Below are 22,612 nucleotides of genomic sequence, written 5' to 3'. Positions count from 1 at the left end.
TAGTATAAACCTGAGTCTTCCTTCCGGTGGAAATGGCAGTGGTATAAATGATCTTATAACTAGGTTCATATTGGTAAGGCAGCTGATACACACAATCACTCCTGATTATGAAATCTTTTTGATTCAACAAGTCTTGGATTTGGCAAATGAAGTTCATCTGTCTTCTCAAATACAGTAAAAGGCACTTTGAATTTCTATAAATCATTTAAAGGGCATTTGATAGCCACATCAATTGTGTTCCAGGCACTGTGCTAAGACCTGGGAATACTGCAATGAGGAAACCCAGACATTACCTCTTGGCCCATGAAATGGAGCATAGGGTCTAGTGAGAGAGGTAGATTTAATTAAATAATCCCACAAATGATGGAGTATTGAGGGAAAGTGGGAAGTGGGAAGTAAATAGTCTGAGTGAAAGGAGCAAGGTTCTATGAAAACACCAGAGAGAGTAACCCAGCCTCGAATGGGAGGGGGTGATCAAGGAAGCGTATAGAAGGAAGTGCAGGAGCTAATGGGGAAAGGGATGGTGAGGAGATGAGCACAGCATGTGCTAACACTGACCTTGTGACCAGGGGAGCTTGGCAAGTGTGCCAGACTGAGGAAGCACAGAGGAGGCATTTGGAGAACAGGCGTGGACATAGAAAGATAGACAAGGGCCAGAATCAGCAGGGCTCTATAAGCCACATGAAGAATTCTTGTCTGTATTATTCCTTGAATAATGAGAACCTGTAGAAGAGTTTTGTTTCCTTTTTTGTTGTTGTTAATTGAAGAACATCATACAGTAAAGTGCACAACTCTTAATGTACAGTTCAACAAATATTTATATTTATTCAATAAATATATACATATTTATATATTGATATTTATATATTAAATATTTATTTATATAACTCATGTAAATGGAATCATATGGTATATACTTTTGTGTCTGACTTATTTCATTTAACATTATGCTTATGACATTCATAGATTACATGTAACAGAAGCCTTAAAAGGGCTTGACTCAAAAATGAAACAAAAACTTAAACCTTAGTAACAGCTTTTGAATCCTGGATTTAGTTGAGATTTGTGTTACCAGAATCAGCTGTGTAGTTGAAGAGAAACTTGTGCACTTATCCCTAACTACATTCTTATTTCAACTGAGGATTCCTTTTCTGCTTTCTCTTCATTGCATGGAAAGACTTCCAGATATATCAACCATGAGTGAAAATAAATGAACCCTTTTTGTTGCCAAAAGTGAAGAGTCTTTCTTATATTTTCTTAGAACACACCCAAGAAATACCTACTCAATGAGTAACAGGATAATAAGCTTTTTGGGGAAAGAAGATGATTCCATGGAAGTAGAATTATTGTTTTAGATCAAGCATAATGGAAGGAATGGCAGTTTCATGTATTTTTTAATGCATCTGAATGGGCAGTGGGGTTGTAGGTTTGTAATACTGTCTTTATTCATGAAATGAATGGATCAGACTAATTAATCTCTAAGATCCTTGAAGTTCTATGAATTGTATCTATTATTAGTGGTTTTGTTGATTTGTCTTTATTATCTTTCCCTACTGCTTCATTTCAACGGAAATGTCCACGAACAAAACAAAACAAAAGCTTTCTAGCTCCATGACTTTGAAGGTTTGAAGGTTTCAGGTATGTTGGGGGCATCAAATAACATTTTACTTGAAAAAAGAACACATGAATTTGCTTTGCAAATGTTAAGTAAGGATTGTTGTTACTATCAAATCATATTAGTGACTTAATTTACTTCAAAGGTACTATTATTAACACTTTTGTTTTACTATATGTGAATCCTGTAACTCTAATTATATACTTACCTAATTGCTTTGATTAGCATGTGGAAGTTCTATAGTTCCTGTATATTGAAATATAGGAACCCTTCTAAAAAATCTCTGTATTGGCTTTCTGGATTATTACTGTTTCACTCTTGTATGAGCTACCGAGTAATGACAACAGCTTCTCAACATGCTTTATCTTCTTTCCCTTCCTTTTTAAAAATTATTTTACTTTATTTTATTTTTTTAGTAAATTCATGTGCTTTAAAATATAAAAGGATATAAAGTGAAAAGTCTCTCCTACCTCTGTCTCCCAGCCCATTCCCTTTCTATAGGCAACCAATGTTGCTAATTACTTATATAGACTTCCACAAAAGTTTTGTGCAAATAGTTGTATAAATTTAATTGTATTTACCCTTTTTTGGTACAAATGCTAACATTCTATCCATCCTGTTCTGTTCTTTTTTTAAGCACATAATGAGCTTCTTTGTCAGAAAAAAATGGGAATATGAGTACCTACTTCACAGAGTTCTTGTGGAAATTAAACATACGCAAAACACTTAGAAAATGCCAGGCATGTTGTAACCTCTGTATTAGTTTTCTATTGCTGCAAAACAAATCACCACGAAGTTAGTGGCTTAAAACAATATCCTGTATTATCTCACAATTTCTATAGGTCAGAGTATGGGTATGGCTTAGCTGGTTTCTGTCCCTGGGTCTCATAAGGCTGAAATCATGGTGTCAGCTGGGCTGCCTTCTCACCTGGACACTCAGTAAGAAAGAATTTTCTCCTAAGTGCTTTCAAGTATTGGCAGCTGTAGAATTCATGGCAGCTTGCTTCTTCAAAGCCGATGGCGGAGAGAGCTTTTGCTGAGTGGAGTCTTTGGCCTCAGGGAATGCAAAGGTCCTCTATTTTTTAAAATTGAGATATAATTCACATATCATAAAACCCATCCTTTTAAAATGTACAATTCAGTGGCTTTTAGTATGTTCACAAAGTTGTGCAACTAACATCTAATTCCAGAATATTTTCATCACCACAAAAAATAATCCTATACTCATTAGCAGTCTGTCCTCATTCCTTCCTTTCTCCAGTCCCTGTTAACCACCAATCTTCTGTTTCCATGAATTTGCCTATTCTGAAATTTCATAGGAATGGAATCATACAATATATGGCTTTTTGGGTCTGGCTTCTTTCACTTAATGTTTTTCAATGTGCATCCATGTGGTAGCATGTGTCAGAACTTCATTCCTTTTTATGGCTGCATAGTATTCCATTGTATGGATCTTCCCTATTATTTTTAGGTTGTTTCCAATCCTTTGCTATTACAAACAACACTGGATATCCTTGAATAAACATTTCGAATGTGAATGAGTATGTATATTTGTATTATAAATTTCTAAAAGTAAAATTGTGAGGTCAAAGGTTTATGCATCAGTAATACTGATAGTTATTGCTGAGTTGTACCATTTATATCCTGTCTTTTAACATACTATTTGAGGAAGGGAGGTGAAATGGCATAGTGGAAAATGCACTGAGTTCTGAACTTTGTTTTGCCAATCACAAGAGAGGTCAGCATATATTGGTTATTAAGAGCATGGGCTTTGGAGACAGACTGCCTGGATTAGAATCTTGGTTCTGCTGCTTACAATCTAAATGACCTTAAGAAAGTTAAATAAGCAGTTTGCCTCAGTTTCCTTATCTGTAAAACAGGGATAACATTAGTACTTTGTGTGGGGATTGACACAATACATGTAACTCTCTTATACCCGTGGCTGACACATAGAAAGCAATTAATGAATGTTAACTCTAGTTATTAGTTTGCTATGTGATCTGGGGCCACTGTCCTTTTCTATTTTTAAAATGAGGAGTTGAGCTAGATTTTTGTTTCCAAATTTAAAAAGGTCACTGTGGTCCCTGGACATTTAATTATATACTGTATCATATTGTTCTCTACTGTTCCTTGTGTTGTTATGGAATGTAGGGGACAACATAAGTTTTATACTTTTAACCTTTGGTAGCCAATGCTCCAGAACCATGTACATCTTTGGTAGCTCTTCCTCTTGTACCTCCCCGACCCCCCATTTAACTGGATATCTATATGCACACATATAAAAACACATATCCACTGTATCTCACTGTGCTTGCTTTCCTGAGATAGGTGGGACTGAGCAAATTTATGCCCCCTCTATCTACTAAAAAGAATAATTGTTTTACACTCACTTTCCTTCCACTTACTCAGTTGATTCAAATAGGTTGGGCAAGCCATGAATAGCTTTTCCATAAACAGGGATAATGTTTATCACAAGACATAGGAATCCAACTTTCCTATGGCCCTTGGGGATATTAAGTAGCAGTCACATGGCAAGGCCTAGAATTTTATTATAGGTTTGGTCAGTCAACTCCTTGGTAGAGAGCTGGAGTTTTAGAATAGATACTTGGGTCCCAATCCTTATCCTGCTGCTGGGAGACTGAACTAGATGTCAATCCTCATTTCTTCATCCATAATGCAAAAAGGTGCCAGGCTGCTGCGAGGATTAGGTCTTAGATAAGTAGTTAAGTGCAAGTACTTTCTGGTGGAGTTAAAAAGACCTGACTTCAAATTCTGATTTTGTTAATTTATTCAATGTCTTTAAACACTTATTTTAAATTGTGCATAATACAGGCATACCTCAGAGATACTGCAGGTTCAGTTCCAGACCACCACAATAAGCCAGTTGTAATCTTTTTGCTGGTAGAAGATCTGGTCTTCAATTTGTTAGAAACCACATATGTGAAGCTCAATCAAGTGAAGCAAAATAAAACAAGGTATGCCTGTGGTATCTCCCTGATGTTTGTTGTTGTGTTAAATGGAGATAACACGTGTAAAGTGCTTTCTCCACAGTGCCTGGCATAGAAAGCACCCAGTAAATACTGTCTGCTCATAACAGCCCATAATACTAGTTTCAACCTAGTCAGCGTACACTATTCAAAAAGCCTCCCACTTGATTATTCTAAGGAACCACTTGCTGTATATTTTTAATGTTGCTGCAAACGTTTATATTTTTCTTTAATATACGCTCACTATAAAAAACCTGAAGACACCAAAGGAAAAAAAATAAAAAGCTACAGCCTCCCTTCCCTCCCCTCAAGCTCATCAGAACCAAATCCTGTTAACATTAGGCTGTGAAGTCATATCACAGGACCCCAGGTATTTATTGCTTGCTGGAGTACCACAGGTTCTAACTTTAAAAGAGGGGGTCAAGTGGGAGTAATATATTGTAAAGATGCAAGATCCAGTGAGAATGGCACATTGCTGAAGTCAGCTGGAGGCTTTCAGGCTTTTATGGCTGCAGCCCATTCTCTTATCTCCTCTGCAGGCTTTTATATGCATGCATGTATTTCACAAGGCCGGGATCGTCCAGCGCCCACACTGTTTGAGTCCTGCTTTGGCCGGAGTTACTCGTGCGCAGAGAAGATAATTTTGCCCTGAAACAGGCGACGCCTGCTCTGTGGGGACCTAGTGGGGTGTGCCTCCCTCTCCTGCAGCGCTGATCAGGCTCGGTCCCGCAACTCGAAGCTCGCCTTGAGGCCCATTCACCACGCAGCCGGCCAAGGCGTCGAAGTACTCGCGGGGTGTTGCGGTTGCCCCTTTTGGCGGGCTCCGGTGCCCCGAGGCTCCGCCTACCGGCGCGGTCTTATCCGCACCCGCAGAGGCGGGATTCGCACCCCCATTGGCGGAGCGGCCCGTGGTGGCCCCGCCCCCGGCTCAGACGCGAGCACGTTGAGTGGCGGGGGCCGGCCGAAGAACTGTCCGAGCGAGGAGCGGCTCCTGGGGCTGGGCCGCACGATTGGGGCGCCCGCTTTGGGGCCCCGGAGAGGCTCCTGGGTTGGGAGTGCGACCCGCGGCCACGGGGGGAAGGGGGTAGGTGGGCTGAGAACAGCTTGGCGGCGAAGCCGGCCCGCCGCCCCTTCCCCCCACCCTCGTCGACCTTGTGGGCAGAAGCTTCCCGGAGTTCCTCTCGCCGGCGTGATGGCGACTGCCGTGGAGATGGAAGCCTCTTCGCCGACGGACGCGAGCTGGGAAGGTGGCGGCGGCGGAGATGAGATGAAGCAGGCGCTTCCGGAGTTTGAGTCTTCCCCACAAAATGGCGGCTGCTGCGGCGGCGGCCTCAGCATCGCTGAGCCCGGCGGTGGCGCCGGGCCTGAAGAGACCGCGGAGGCCGAGGCCACCCCGAGCCTCTGCCAAAAGCAGCATCAGGACTCCTCTGAGGCGGGCGCGGCCGCTCTGCCCAAAGGCCCCGGAGAGCCCGAAAGACCTATTAGGAGGAGTTTTCAGATCCCCAGGAAGAGCAGAGAAAAGAAAGGTGGTGCTTCCCCTCTTCCCCAATCCCTCTTTCTCTCTCCCCTCCATCTTTTCATTAGAGTCTCTCTGTCCCCTCTTCCCACGCCCATCCGAGACACGTAAACACGCATGCAGCGCCAGCCGCCTCTCCCCGCACTGCTACGGCCGCCCAGCTGCTGCGCTTGGTGCGAGAGGAAAGCGGTGGAACCACGCTCCCCTGCTCTCCCTCTCCCCGTGGAAGTTGGAAGTAGCTCAGGTTTGAAGCTTGTCCGTAAGGCTGCAGCTCCCAGAGAGGAAAGATGGTGCTCGGCGCCCCTCCCTCCCGGCCCCTGAAGGCAGAGAAGCTGATGTGTCCTCCTAAGGATGCTTCTGAGAAGTCTCACTGTGGAAATAGCCCGTGGCCATGGATTCTGGAGCTTTCTCCAAGGCCATTGCGTTCAGAGGACCACAAGTGCTTCTCCCTGTGGAAATTCTTCAGCTATATGTGTCTACTTGAAATTTGCTCGATGTCAGCGTCTTACCTTTTTTAGAAATCCCATTAGATGTGGTCCATGCACACTGCTGTTTTCCATCACACTTCATTTCCATGTAGATTTTTTTTCTTGTTTTTGAAGCGTTCGATTAAATAGGTCTCTCTCTCTTTAAATCCAAACTTCAGTGTATTTTTTTGTTTTTGAGGAGAATGGGAAGGTAGGTTCTTGGTGCAGTAATTTCCCTATGGAAAAAAAGTAGGGAGAGGTTAGCTTATGCCCAGGAGGCACCTGTTTGATACTGCAGATGAGAATTTAAGATTAAAAAAAAGTCCAGTCTAGTTTTTGCAACCAATTTGGAAACAATTACATGAACTACGTTAGCCGTTTTTAAACTTAATGCCGTATTGTGACACATTTCTAATGGAGATAAAAGTCATTACTGTTTTCTATTACAATACTATTTTTGACTATCCAGTGATTTGGGATATTCTGGATTTAGTCAGTGTAAAGCATCTTTTTGTTTTACCTCGTGGTTCAGTTTGTCATTTACTTTGGAAAATTATGGGAATTTTTTTTATTTACAGAAGTCTTTTTTGTTTGTAAGTTGAATCTTAGGAAAGACTTAGAATCTGGAATGAAGCTTGTGCTTCTTCTTTCCCTGTGCATAACCAGCTCCATTTGCACTATTGAAATTGTTAGAGCCTTTTATCAGGTACAAATAAAGTCTAACTGTTGATTTCTACTTGAATGACAAAGCCAAGGAAATCCTTGGTGTGAGAAACTATGGTGAAAAATGAAGTTACCTTTTGTCCAGCATGAGGAATGTTTCTAGAAATACCTTTGAGTTAATGTAATATATTTTAGGGTTTAAGAGGATACTTGTAATGGTCAGGTTGTCAAGTCTTGGTTTCTTTAGTTAAAGATGTATAGTCTATATGAGGAAAGTTAGATGCCCAGCCAAAATTACAAGTTGGTGAAGAGTAGGTTGGAAGGACATTCAGATGGGCCTTGGTTATAGAGGTAGGTAAGAGATTGAACTTTTTTTTTCAGTTTTATAAAATTTAGAAGTCCATTTTTTTTTTTTAGGTTAAATGTCCAAGAATATGGTTTAGTATCATAAACCATGAGGTACCATGTTTTAACTTGGATAGGATCAGAAAATTGGCTTAGAAATCTTTATAGTTTGGTTTGAGGTGAGGGAAGGCACTGTGCGTGTCTTTTTAAAAAATTATATAAGTTGTGAGGCTGCTGAAAAATAGACTTCATTTGACTAAAAGTGGGTATGATTGAGGAATTAGGAAATATGAAACCTAGTTGTTTTCTCCTGAGTCTGATGCTCCTTGGGGAAAATGTGTATTTTCCATTTTCACTTAGAGGCAAAAGGTTGTTACCTTTTTCTTGTCAGAGAGGTTGTGGATAAGGAAAATATAACACTGGACTTTTTCATGTTTAGTGAAAATGAGTAATTTCTAACTTGTCTATATATACACTGAGCAACAACTATTCAAATAGTGCAATAATGATTTAAATCGAGCCTTTAAAAATTAAACAGCTGTTTTACCACCATGGACTTGATCCTGTCCAAGCTGAGAGAAGTTAGTACTTGGTGAAAGAATTTAGTAAAAAAATTCAACTTTTCATTATTTTTTTAAAAAATGTTTTATGATAAACAGTGCAGCAGGTACTGCTAGTTTCAGACTTCATTCCAAAAATCATCTCTTGGAAGATTTGCAAGTTATGTCTTCATGTATAGGATTTGGCTAGATATTAGTTGTAGATACCTGAGTCTTACCACGAATAGATTATTTTTAGTAGATACCTCTGCTGCTACTTTTCTGTATCAGTGGCTCTTCTTTCCAGTGAAATTTAAGATTAGGACTTGAATATTTTTGGTAACTTAAAGGTAAATACTATCAGATAACTTGTTGACTCAAAAAGTTCTTTTCTTGGTCTTGACAATAGTGTAACATCCAAAATACTGCCATTCTAATTAAGTAATACTGGCAAATACTTTATAGTGCTTAATAAGTTGTAGGCATTATTCTAAGCAGTTTACAATGTATTAACTAAATCTCAACAGTACTATGAGGTAGGTATTCCCATTTTATAGATGAGGAAACCGAAGTATTAAGGTTAAATAACTTGCCCAAGGTCACACAGCTAATGAATGGTGGAGTTGGAATTTGACTAGGTGTAGAATACTCTTGTCAGTACTCAAACTGTGGCAAGACTTCTTTTTTTATAACATAAGGGTTTTATTTTGCTTTTGATCTGACCTATTTAAAAAAGTTTTTTTAACCTCTTAAATTTAGAAATATTTAGCATGTCTTCATTCCTGTGGAATTTTTAGATTATGTTCATCATAAAATCAAAATATTTAGTCAGTAGTGACATTAAGTGACCTAACCATTAACTGGAAGAGTAAAATTTTACTCTGATGTATGTTGTTATTTATTGGCTGTGCTACTTTCCATAGTAACGTAAATAGGCACTGTTCTTACATTTAACCAAATTGTAGAACTGTATTTTGTCAATAGACCTTTCACTCTTCTTTTACTCTAAAATCAAATACTGTAAGTCATCAAAAGTGAGTTAAAATTGGTAATTGTATTTGATACAATTTTCCCCTCCAAAGTTCTTGGGAAATCACTTTCTGGAAAATGTTTGTGGTTAATGTTTTCTGTAGGGCACGAGACTAACTGCTCTTCATGTACCTGTGTCTCATTCATTGTCACAAATTAACTGCTCATACATCTGCATCTGTACTCGTCTGGTCCATGGCTAATTCTTCTCTCCAACTCTTACAAAATTTGCAATTGTGTTTTTGAAGACTTTAGGGCAAAGTTTCCTTCTTAAGGAAATTTGCATGGTGTTTCAGTAGTTGTAGATGTGAATGACTGGATTCTAAGTACCATAGATTTTTCTACATAGAAGTAAACCTGAGAAGAAAAGTGTAGACAGAATCCAGTCATCCACATAAAATGTTGATAGGTGCATGTAATTTCTAAATAATGGAAGTAAAATTTTCTTGGACCTATTCCCTAATCCAAAAAAAGTCAACATTGTCATATTTGTACTTGGTTCTGTACATCTCTTCCAGCATCATGTTCATTCCTAATTCTGCAGTATGTTCAACTTTGATTTAGAGGTGAAACGCCATTCCTGAAGTATTATGGCTGTACAATTTTATTGGACTGAAGAAAAGAGGTTTTTAAAATAATTATTGTAAGGAACAAATGAATATTCATTGTATTTTAATAATACCAGTAGACTTTAGAGAGATGGATTCAGAGAGAATTGCACACCACATGTGATCCCCAGCCTCTTTGTTATTCCCTTTTCTTCCATGAATTAGTTACTTTAAATTGCAATGTGTATTTCATATGATTGATTTGTATATTTTGATAATCTTTTATTTTAAAAGTTGAGCCTGTTTTTGTGTATATGTATAGATGATAATTTTTTTTACATATACACTATCTTAATACAAATGCATTGACAATAAATTGGTAAAAGTAACTGAGGAAAAATGTTCCTTTCACTAAGGAACAAAGCTACTATTTGATGACCTAAATTTTATGTTTATTCCAATTGCTTAAACATAATATTCTTGAGTATGTTTTGTATGCTACTAGTAATAAAAAATGTTTAATGATAGTATGGACTGGGAGTCAGGAGACCTGGAGTCTAGTTCTGATTCTTTTATACAATCAGTTTCCTCATCTGAATTATAAATCTCTAAATTTCTTGAATCCATAAAACAACTATAATCAGTTTTGTTGATAGGAAAACCTTGTGAATTATGATTAGAAATCAATTCATTAGTCATTTTGCTGACATGCATTTGATGGAAATCCTGTAAATAAGCAAAATTATTTATTTCTTAATGTGTAGAAGAAGTATTGTTACTGCCGTTAACCTTTATAAACCAAAGAGGGTGTTATCGCTTTTGGCCCTGTTAAATGCATTAAAATGAGAAATATTTAAGGAAAGAGATTTGAGAGATACACAAAAGGGTAAAAAGAGCATAATGAGCATAATCTAGACATCGAATTCTTTTTGTTTTACAGCTAATTTCCTATGTCTGACTGTTCTATATGATTGCCTGGTCTAAAATGAGGAAAACTATGTATTTTTCTAGTTCTGGAGTGATAAGTTTCAACTCTTATACACACACACATTTTTTACTTACAGTTCAGGATACAAGATTTGGAACTCTAGGCAGCCTTAATTTGAATCCCAGCTGCCCTATTAACTGGGTGTGACCTCGGGCAAGTTTTCTTTAGCTGTTTCAGTTTCATTTGTGATATGGGCATAATGAACTTCATAGGTTGGTTTTGATGATTATATGAGATAATGCATGTAAATCTCTTAGTACATACAGTATTTGAAAAGTAGTAATGACACACTAATTATTAGACTCAATAATTGTCAGTCTGGAGAACAATATATTGGATACTGACTTCCTTAAGTGAAATGAATGATGAATACATAAAATGTTCTGTTCCCCATTGGGATAGTCACAGTTTATTATTATTGCCTCAAATAATGGCCCATAATTAAGATGTATGTATGTTTCTGTAAAAGAAGTGACAGGATATGTCGTTCATGGTATATCCATTGTTGAAAGTATTAAGGACAAAATACATATACACTAACCCCCACCAGGGAATGTACCTTCAGAACATGAACTTGTTAAATTTCTAAACTACCGTTACTGACGCATTGACTTGAATGCTTAAAAATTGTTACAGCATAATTTTATTTTTGTAGAAATGATATTTGGGAAGAAAAAGTAGAAGTTATAACTGGCCGAACTAGTAAAGCCAATTGAGGCATTTAAAATGTAAAATATCCAGAACATGGTTTATTGTTAGACCTAAAATCTTGTACCTTTTTCTGTATTTTCATTCACAAGAATTGTTTTTCCCATTGACAATTACTTGCGTACATTTGACTTGACTCTAGGACATTATTTTGGATGAAACAGAAATGTTAAACATTTTTTTGAGACTAACTTGAATGTTAATTGCTATATATATTTATATGATTTAACTCTTAATTTTTCACTTTAGATTAGATTGATGGTAGAAATAGTGTCAGGGCAGCTTAACTAAGGAAAATAATTTATGTAGACTTGTAAAATTTCCTAGAAATTTGAAGTCATACGATAGTTCTTTTTGGCACATTTTAGATATCTGAAGTCACTTTGTTAGTTTAGAAACACACAAATCAGTCCTGCATAAAACCCAACTTGAAAATCATGCTTGGCCCATTTGAATGTGAAAGCCTATGAAAACTGTTCCACATGCTGTTTTTTTGCCAAGATTTTCCAATTTAGTTGGGGGCAGTCACAAAGAAAAATTTTTCTTACCACATCCTATAAATCATTTGAATTGAAAATGTATTTCTATTTTTTGAGCTTTTTGTTTATATATTACTTAATTGTTGAATTTGTGAGACCTAATTTAAAATGACAACAATCATAAAAATCACATTTTATTAAAAAAAAAAGCTTGACAAAGTTTATGCTCATTTTCTTTACTCACTTATTCAATCGTTCAGTCTACTTGGAGCCAGTGCTCACAGTTCTAACTGGTAAAGGTAGAGTAATGGTAAAGATAGAGTAATAAACAAGGGACATACAGTTACTGCTCTCATGGAGCTTACAATCAATAGATTATTGAATATAATTATTTGCTGCAAATTTGTAGGATACTTGTGTTTAGTAGGTTTTTTGTTTGTTTTTGAGTGCTTATTTTTTATGCTTATTTCCATTGTCTTTATTGCATTATAACTAGTTGGCGTTACGCCGTTTTTAAAATTTTTTTTTTTTTAGTGCGTATCCCACAGTAGTGGTAACCATTTGTTCTGCACACATTCTGTCATTGAAAACTACATTTTTACAAACACTTGTGTATGTGTGTGTGTGTGTGTATGTAAACGCTCACATCCCCAAGGGTTGCCAAAAAAATGTATGTACACTTTAAGAAAGGAAAAAAACGTATTAAAATCACAGTGATGGTAACCACTTTGAGCACCTCTTGTAATTGCAAAAGTCAAATGTGACTTGCTGTCCGTGTATATTATTACAATTTTAATACAGTTTTTTTCCTTTGTATACATTACCTGTTTTCCTGTGTATACATTTTGTTGGCACCCCGTGGATGTGTGTGGGGGTGTGTGTGTGTGTTGGTAAATGAGTAAATGAATGGATTTATCACTTGACGTCCTTTGAAGCTCACTATGTATAGGAAATACAGTAAAAACAGCTGTTAGCTTCTGTCTAGTACCTTTAAGAGTGTATAAAAGAACATGTTTTCAGAAGTATTTTGGTTGTGACATTTATTGACTAAATAGTATCTCGAAAGAATGATAATAAAGTATAACATAAGTTACCTACAGCGAAAAATCAGTGGTTCCTTTGGTTTTGGGAAAATTTGTAGACTTGATATTTGAAGTTTATTAGTAAGTTAAACTGTTTCATACATAAATTGGAAATTTGAGGTGATTAGGCCAGTAATGTACTGGTCTAAGAATGATCTTTGACTTAGTATTTTAAAAACTGGGCTGTGGAATAATTGGAGGAGTGAGGAATAAAAACCTTTATTGTCTTTGCATGCACCAGATACTGTGCTTAGAGCTTTCTCCATGTGTTGTCTCTCGTGTGGCATGTAACACAGTGGTTACTAGGATAGCTAAAGTTCTCTGTTCTACAGATGAGAGAACTGAGCTTATGTTTGATTAAGTAATTGGTTTACCCAGGGTCTTCTACAAAGCCAGTAAATACTAGATGGGATTTTTCAGTCCAGGTTTGACTGCAAAGCTCCACATCTTTTCATTTAATTGAGTTTTCATAATAAATGCCCTACCACTTTATATTGGTAATACAAGATGTCAGTCAATTCAGCATATCTAATTTTAGTACTAAAAACCAAATAGAAACATTTTGTTAAATAAACATCTAAATGTCTTAAATGTTTTTGTGCTTTTGCTTAGGGTATAAGCATATGGTTTGCTGAAGTAAACGGTCCTAGACTACTACAGTGTAATATAAAATAGGAGGTGAGACAAGTATATGGGCAAGTTCTTAGGAGTCAAGCAATTTAGGTCACCGAATGTAGCATTCCTAAGGTTTTGCAAAATTGTACCATTGTCTGCATATGTAATGCCCGATACATTGTTGAAGGAACTAGTCAGTTTTGGCCGCTGGTTTTAATTTTTTTTTCAGTGAATCAATAAGTATCTCTCTTGCATGTAACAAAAGTAAGATAGCTTTGAATCCTTTTCTAACTTAAAATTTGCGTAAACAAGCCCACAAAAATGTAAGTAATTACATTTAAGATGGAATAATCTTAAAATATTTTTTTTTTTAAATTTTAGCACTTTTTCAGCCATTAACTTCAGGATCTCGTGAATTTGAAGATGTTTTGAATATTCTCCATTCATCTTACCTTGAACCAACCTCAGTAACAAATTTTAACTACAAACGTGCTTGCTTGGTACATAATGAGCTTTTGGAAAAGGAGGTATGTTTTAAATTGTGATTATTGTAAAATTCTATAGAATCAATTAATAGCGTGGAATTTGTTTTACTTTTCTTTAAAAGTGCTAAAGTTTTTAGGAAAGCCAAGTTATAGAAGGGAATACAAGTTTTAAATGATATTTTTCCCCAAAACGTTGATAATACATTTACCTGCTCTGTTAAGTTAATGTGTGATTATATAAAATAACTTTTACTAAACATGAATCTTGAGCATAGGCATAGCTTATTGATAATGACTTAATTGTAAATTCATAAGGCTTTTTGCTCCTTCAAGTGCATGTTAATTAAATGGAATCTAATCACATATCTAAATTGTAAGATAATTGTGTATTTTTCTTTTTTAGGATATGCTTAATTATTTTTACTAGTTATTGCCTGATGATTGAATTGTCTTACTAGTTGAAATTCTCAGTGATTAAGTGCAAACATAGGGGAACAGTTAAACATGTTAGTGAATTTATGTTTCGTATACATATTAGAATATTCTTTGAGTTTTGATTTAGGAAAAGCCAACATATGTAATTCTGAGGTAATACAAATGAGATGTTTAGAAATATTTGATGTGTATGTTGCTTTCTAATATATATGAAATACTATTAATTTTGTACTTTTTAAGTTGGTTAACTCAGTGCCAGCAGAATTTAACTTTGAAAGGATCCCTAAAGTGAATAAATGTTACTGGCTCCCAGAGAAAATTAAAACCTTGGTAGTTCCATATGGTTTCGGGCTATAGAGATTATTTACTAATTTTATATGAAAATTTAGTCTATAGATTTTCTAATTATATTATTATTGAAGATCAGTAATGACCTGATTACTACATATAAATCTATTACATATGGGCTCCATATTTTGAATGTATATCTATCAGCTTGTATCTAAAAGTGAAAGCCAGCAGTTTAGGATTACTTGTAGTTTAGATGTACGTAGACCAAGTTACTCTTTTATCTTGAAAATATGTCTGAAACATGTCTTATGTACTTGACATTGAGAATAGAAATGTATAAAGAAATGAAACATTTTTCCTTGTCCTAATTGAGTTTATAGTCTAGAAGTTAGGCATGCAATGGAAATTTATTAAAACACCTACTCTATGCAGTGCACAATATTAAGTAAAACTAGAGATCCAAAGATAACTAAAACATGAATTTAAAAATCTGTGGGAGTGTTGGAGTAAAATTTTAATAGAAATTTAGTTAAAATTGACAAACACTACATGCTTACTTGACTATATTTTGAAAGTAAAGAGTCAATTATAACAAAAAAAATAGAAGCGCAGAAATTACAGGGAGAGAAAAGTTAATTTCTACTTTGGTAGATTTGGAATTTCTTAGAAATAAAATTCCTGAAACTCTTAGCTTGAAAAATGTAGTCACATGCTATGGAGTTGTTACAGATTTAATTTCATTTAGTTTACAGAAAAGCGAAGAGAACTGAAGTTTGATGGCCGTTTAGATAAAGAACTTGCAGAATCCTATGCATTTCTGATGGTTGATCGATATCAGGTGAGTGATCCCATTTTATAAAAAACAACTTGAGGTTGTTCCCATTGTAAGTTACTAATTTTTCAATTACTCAACAGTACACGTGATAATTATAAACTAACATTTTTGTGATGTACAAGTAGAAAAAATGATTCAGTAGGGCAAAGGTATTTCTATTTTTTTATTATTTGTTTTTCAGATGTGCTCATTTTCTCTCGGACCAAAACCTATTTTCTTTCCTAAGAATGTGTTTGATAATGCATAATTTTCCCTTTGTTAAAATAGATTATCTTCTATATTGTTGTTATATGTGCAGGGAACTATTTTTTTCTCCTTTAAATGAAGATTTTTTTTAGATGGAGTTACTTTCTCTTTAAATTTTTGCCAGTTCTAATTCTCTCTAAAAGAGGATATTTGCATATGAGTGACATGAATTCTGAGTATTTGTCACATCTAACATAAACAAAAAATGGATTTCAGCTGTGGTTATGTTGGAAGGGCAGGCCAATTTCACATTAATATTTAGTCATAAACTAGCATATATAGAAAATTTAATGTAGAAAATACATAGTTTAGAAGTCTAGATTTTATTTAAAAGAAGTTTACAAATTATCTTTAAACGCTTTTAATGTATTATGATTGTAAGATGAAGTGTTTTATTTATTTAGGTTCAAAGCATATGTGAAAAAGGATTACAGGTGGGCCAGTCCAAAATAACAATTCTTGGCAGTCCTTCCATGGGTAATCTTTTTTTGTTGTTTACCTATTATTAAGTTGGTATTTAAAAATATATTGTCTGATTTTGCTGCAGTCCTTATAATTAAATTTATGTGTGTGTTGTCATGTTCCCAGAAAAGGAGACGAATTTTAGGTTCTGCAATTTAAAACCAGTTTTATCCTTTGTTTCTGATTTTACATACTCCAAATTGATCAAAAATTATCTTTTTTTGTTCTTCATCTAGTCCTAGTGATTTTGAAGAATTTGATTAGTTTTATGTTTTTTCTGGTTTTATATTTGCTTTAGTTAAATATCAGCTATCTTTACAATCATTACATTTTTTAAAAAGGTGTCATATTGTTTATCTCTTACCATTAGGTTAAATATTTGGATTTTTTTTTTGTGTGTATTTGTGTCCTTATTCAAATTAAAAATTTTCCCTCTTTACTAGGTATCTATCTTTCTAGGTATGCTGATCTATTACAAGCTAATCCTTTGGAAGCTGGGTCAATGGGTGATGTTGTTATTTTTAAAATAATGAAGGTAATTTCAACTTTTACGTTTCATATATCAAAGACCACATTTGATTTAGGTTTCAGTCAGCCCTGTTTCTAGGAGTTTGATTAAATTAAAACAGTGCCTACTTGTGTTTGGTATTATATATAAAGATAATTTTGAGATTGGTTTGCCATTTTTGATCTAAGCTTACTGTACTTCAGAGTTTGCTTTCCTTCCCCCCAAAAAATAAAGAATGAAGAAAGGAAGGTAATATGTTGGTAATGTCATTTAAGCTAATGAAGAGTGTTGTGAATAAAGTTTTTATTTCCTTGTTATTAAATAAATTCAAACAGTTTTTTTTCATGGTTAACTTTGTTTTCTGCTTCAATATTGGTAAAGACTGTTGGGTGTTACTTCACTGAGGTAGTAGTGGGAAAAACAACTGTTATAGGTGATCTATTTTCAAAGAAATAGTCTATAATACTAATTTCATATAGTCAATAACTAGGTTTGGGTGGACTTAAAAGGTTTTCTCTATTTTAGGGTAGAATAAAGAGTATATATGACCCCATGGGTGTAAAAAATTTGGAATCTAGTAAAAGTGCTTTGGACCCAACACCAAAGCACGAATGTCATGTGTCGAAGAATGCCAATAGAGTTACATCACTTTTGGCTTACAGAGCCTATGAGCTTACTCAGGTAGGTACCTGTATCCATTTTAGTGTTATGACCTGCTATCTATTTGTCACCAAATCCTTTAAAACGTCTCACTTTCAGTTCCCTCTGCCTCCACAGCAGTCTAGACTCTGATTTCTACGTAGTACTGCCAGACTCCAGTGTCTCTTACTTCTATTTGTTCAATATTTCCAAGACAGCTCAGAAACACAGAGTGGCTCCTCAGACTTAAAGATACTAGTCAGATTCCTTAGCCTAGCTCACCTGGCCTGTAGACTGTGACCTCCAGCTTGGTTTTTTTTTTGTAAGATCTCTGCCCTCAACACATCTCAATTCATTTTGAAGGCTTGGCTTCTGGCCTAGAAAGATCTGCCAAATAAAATACTACTCATCCTTCAAGGTAGAGTTTAAGCCCCTTGAAATACCTTAATTCATGTCATTTTGTACTATTGATAGATATTTTCTATTTTTATTAACATTTTTCTAAGATGCAAACTTAGAATTAATTTTTAAGCTTTATTCAGATGTAATTGATACACAATAAAGACATACTTAAAAGTATATTATTTGATGTATTTTAGTCATGTTTTATATGCTTGACTATAAAGTAATGTTATTAACAAATTTATAAAACTGAATGTATCAAATGGAATGTATGTAAAAAGTAGTGCTAACCTCCTGGAAATGTTTTCCTTTTTTTATTTCTTTCTTAATTTTTACTTTTTTTACATAAAATAAAATTTATTCTTGCTTTTTTTCCAAGAATCTTTCACAAGACCTATTGTTTGGAGGCTTTTAGCAAAAATTATATTCACCAAAATCACCTGGGCTAACTCATTTGGTTACCTTCTGGACAGTAGTATTGGTAGATATGAGACAAACTGTAAAAGTAATTATTGACTTTTCTAGCAATACTTGTAAACTGGCTTGATATTTCCAAAAAATTCAGGCATTTTAGAGCAACAACGTTAAAATCAGTAGTTTCCCAAGGGAATGGACTTTGGACAATGTTTATAAATGAAGGCACTCTAATGAAAATCACTAGTCTGCAAGTCACAAAACTCCAATCTAATGAATGTTATAAATAGGTGAAGGGAAAAGGCAGATGGGTGGTAGCAAGAGGGTCAGCTATCTTTGTCACCTATGTAACCTCTTCCGCTGCCCTTTTGCCTCTTTGCCTGCAGTTAGAGCCAAGAATGTGTTTTTCTTTTGACATGATTAACAAAATTTGGTAGGTTTGGTTGAAGTTCTGTCTTTATAAAAAGTATTTTACTTTTTATATCAAATTGGCTTTCCTGGGCTGACCTGGGAGCTTAGGCTCCATTTGTAACATTTTTATGAGGAAATTTGTTGCACAATGGTCACTCTTCAGAAGTAAACTTTTGAAATACCTATTAGTATCCTGGCATCTGATATATATAGAAGCAGAATATTTTATATCATGAAGTGAATATAAAGTACAAATAATTTCAAATTAACAAGTAGTACTTAAAGATATTTTCTGTTAAAGAGTCATATGTAAATGTTATATTTCTCAAAAATGAGACAGGTAAATACAAGATTACACTCTACTCGCCTTCTTAAAGAACTTAATTTTGCATTTTCTTATTTTTAGTATTATTTTTATGAGTATGGCTTTGATGAACTAAGGCGAAGACCAAGACACGTGTGTCCATATGCAGTTGTGTCTTTTACTTACAAAGACGATAAACAACCTCTGAAGTTTGCACCTTCATCAAGGTAAGGTTTATGAATTTGGGCCATAATCCAGAATGTTGTTATATTAGATGTCCTGCACTGCCTGTTTAGGAGGAATACTTTTTCTTCCCAGTTTTTCTTCCATTGAAAGTAATTATATACCTGAATGGTCATGGTGACGTAAAAGGTCACTGTGAAGGACAAATAAAACTTTGGGGAAATAGAAACTAAAATATACTTAAACCTCACTGTTTAACCATTTTTCCTTGATATTGAAGGTTTGCATAGTTGAGTAAATGCAGTTGTTAAAAGTGAAATTTTGTGTATTAGCTGTCCTGGAAATGGGGAGCTTCTACTAAAGATGCTCCAGCCCCACCTCAAACAAGTTAAATATTTATTAAGTAGCTTAGGGATTGGTAGATTTTAAAAGCTTCCAGGTGATTCTGATTTTCAGAGTTGAGTACCAGTAATGATTTCCTATAAGCTCTAATATAAGGTAACCAAATCCAAAGCAATTTCCCTTTTTTTATTCCCCATGTGGTTATTTGAGACAATGTTTTGAAAAAGTTAAGTAAGTAAATTTATAGGTATGCAGGTGAAATAGTCAAATGTCTACTTATTTTAACTTTTGAGTGTCCATGTTCAAAAGCATGTATGACATCTATTAATTTAGAATAACTGCTGTTTTAAAAAGCCACATTTCATAAAACATACTACATATTTTTGAGGTTGACCTCTTTATCAGTTTTCCAGTCAAATCGTCTTGTCTTCATTTTATTTGAGAGCCAGCCCTTTTTTTCTATCAGTGAAACCATCCACAGCCACAAGTATGGATTCACATAGTAGCCAGACAGTTGTGTTTTTCATTTTTTTTTGTGTGGCTCTGTATTTATGATCTTCATGATACATGCACTATAGTGCCTTTCAGCAGTGATCTTCAAAAGACACTCAGCATTTAATAATTATGAGGTCATACTCCCAGGATTAATGACTATCCATTAATTAATTCCTTTGCTTCTTTTTGATTCCATCTCTTTACCTTCATGTCATTTAAAACAAGCATTGATTGAACATGCTTGCTGTACCTCGAATGCCCACCATGAATGCTCCTGCCTCAGGGCCTCTACTTTTGTTGTTCCCTCTTTCCCCAGTTAGCTATATAATTTACACCTCCACTTCCTTCAGACCTCTCCTTAAATGTAACCTTATTAGTGAGGCCTTCTATGGATTTTTTTTTAATCATACTCTTTTTCTTTTTAACTTTTTAAAAAAATTTATTTTAAGTGTGTTTTTTCAGGACCTATCAGCTCCAAGTCAAGTAGTTGTTTCAGTCTAGTTGTGGAGGGTGCAGCTCATAGTGGCCCATGTGGAGATCGAACCAGCAACCTTGTTGTTAAGAGCACTGTCCTCCAACCAACTGACCTAACGGGCTGCCCCGGGTTTTTATTTTTAACCCCTAGGTATACTCTTAGTCTCTTTTTCCTTTTTATTCCATAGAACTTAAAACCATCATCAGCTGGTAAACTAGATACCGTATTTTGCCATGTATAGTGTGCACTTTTTTGCCCAAATTTGTGAGGGGAAAAATAAGGATGTGCATTATATATACATGGGTAGTTCTAATTCCATATCTATATAAATGTTTTTAATTATTTTATTTATGCCTATGACTTAAAAGTGTAACTCTAGAAATCAATAACAATATCCGTATGCAAAATAATATTCTGGAATACAGTCATCGATTTTGTTGAACTTATGATGAACTTGCGATGATGAAGAGTTCTTGGCCTTCTATGATGCGTTAAATATTATAAATTTGTTATCAGAACATAAAATTGCTTGTACCTTGTATCTGTTCTGTGTTTTGTAATTATTTGTTACATAAAATTTCTTGTACCTTAATTTGTTAAAAAGTAAATGCTAAAATTCCTTTATAATAAAAAAAGAAGTACCTAAATGTAAACAAAAATTTGAATTAAATTAAAACAAAAGATTTTTTTCCCTGAAAGTTTGGGCCAAAAATATGGGTGTGCATTATACACGGGAGCGCATTATACTCGGCAAAATATGGTACTTTTGATTGTTGTCTATCTGCCTTATGAGATTATAAGCTCTATGAAGTCAGTGGCTTTGTTCGTCCCTGTAGTCCTGTTACCTAGAATGGTGCCTGGTAAATAATAGGAGCTTAGTAAATATTGATTGAATGATGAATAAATATATTTAAATATATATTGAGCCTATTTCTTCAACTCTTACCACCAAAATAAAGTAATTTAATGGACTCTATTCTCTCCTGGTGGATATTTTTTGGGAAAAACAGCTCCCTTAATTTGGGGCAAATATGGTAATTCAAGTCAAGGAAGTCTTTTCTCCCAAATAAAGAATAAATATTTGTAATAAATATTTGTAATAAATAATATGTTCTTTCTACTTGGATGATTTAATTCTATTGTATAGTATGCCATTAAAAATAGCAGTTATATCAAGGTCCTGAATGTTGACTTTCATGTTGATAGCAATCAGTAATGTTTTTCTTTTTAAAAATTTATTTGTAGATCTAACAGCTTTAATGCAGATAGAAACACAGGTAAGATTCTTATATTTCTTTCCTTTCGTTTTCTAAGTTGAAAGAGTAAGTACATGTAGTAAAAAATTAATAAGTTAAATGCTTTTATTTTTATAATGAATGAATCTGCAAAGTATGAAAAAGAGAGTGAGGCCACATTTTGATGTAGCATCAACATTTGGTCGTCTAAGCATAAAGTCTCCTTTGAGAAGCTGCTTCTGCTAGTACTAGATCAAAAAGTTTAAGCACTTTTGATTGATAAAGGTAAAAAATAAAACAAGTTTCACAGCTCAGCCTTTTAAAAGTATTAAATTCATCAGAGGGTTAGGTCAAGTTTCTCCACAATGAAAAGAGATTAAATAGAAGATGTAAGACATTGTGTGGATTTATGTAGTTAACTGGATTTAATATAGCCTGCTTTGCAGGAAATAAAAGGGTATTAACTGTCTTGTCTTTGCTCCTCAGCTTTTTGATATGAAGACATTTAGAAAATATACTTGTTATTCTATGCAGCTGGAATAATTTTGTAGGGGAAAAGATACTTGAAACAAAAATCCTAGTATATGAACTCTCCTGTAAATACAAATACCAAGTTTTTTGTTTTGTTATTCTACAAAACCTATTTCCAGATGTTTTCCCCCTTATTTCTAGTAAACATGTGTTTGCTTCTGAGCTGCCAAGAATTATTATTTTTTTTTTTTTCAGATAAATTTAACTACACCTTGTGGAAAGGACAGCTTTTAAATAAAGGAAAGCTTTTGTGCTATATTTCTCTGAGGTCAGCCAATCGTGCTTTTTTGCCTATCAGACTGTAAGTATGTTACATTATCAGAAAGTAGCAATGAATG

At 34.9% G+C, this 22,612-nt stretch overlaps 1 protein-coding gene across 7 annotated transcripts in view; it reads left to right on the top strand.

Moving 5' to 3' along the window:
- The first annotated feature begins 932 nt into the window (after window positions 1-932).
- Window positions 933-22,612, top strand: part of TASOR (transcription activation suppressor) — a 50,875-nt gene continuing 29,195 nt past the window's right edge. For 3 of the 7 annotated variants that reach the window (XM_033132726.1, XM_033132722.1, XM_033132720.1), the window contains exons 1-9: window positions 934-6,128; window positions 13,963-14,108; window positions 15,538-15,630; window positions 16,278-16,350; window positions 16,779-16,870; window positions 17,369-17,524; window positions 19,116-19,240; window positions 21,754-21,785; window positions 22,470-22,575. In XM_033132726.1, coding sequence (XP_032988617.1) covers window positions 5,795-6,128; window positions 13,963-14,108; window positions 15,538-15,630; window positions 16,278-16,350; window positions 16,779-16,870; window positions 17,369-17,524; window positions 19,116-19,240; window positions 21,754-21,785; window positions 22,470-22,575 — 1,157 coding nt within the window. In that variant the 5' untranslated portion in view covers window positions 934-5,794. Of the gene's footprint in view, window positions 6,129-13,962; window positions 14,109-15,537; window positions 15,631-16,277; window positions 16,351-16,778; window positions 16,871-17,368; window positions 17,525-19,115; window positions 19,241-21,753; window positions 21,786-22,469; window positions 22,576-22,612 lie in introns of all 7 variants that reach the window. The other 4 variants (XM_033132723.1, XM_033132721.1, XM_033132725.1 and 1 more) reach the window with 3 other exon arrangements.

The sequence above is a fragment of the Rhinolophus ferrumequinum genome, chromosome 17 (assembly GCF_004115265.2).
Source record: "Rhinolophus ferrumequinum isolate MPI-CBG mRhiFer1 chromosome 17, mRhiFer1_v1.p, whole genome shotgun sequence".
Lineage (NCBI taxonomy): Eukaryota > Metazoa > Chordata > Mammalia > Chiroptera > Rhinolophidae > Rhinolophus > Rhinolophus ferrumequinum.
This window is presented reverse-complemented; position numbering and strand designations above follow the sequence as displayed.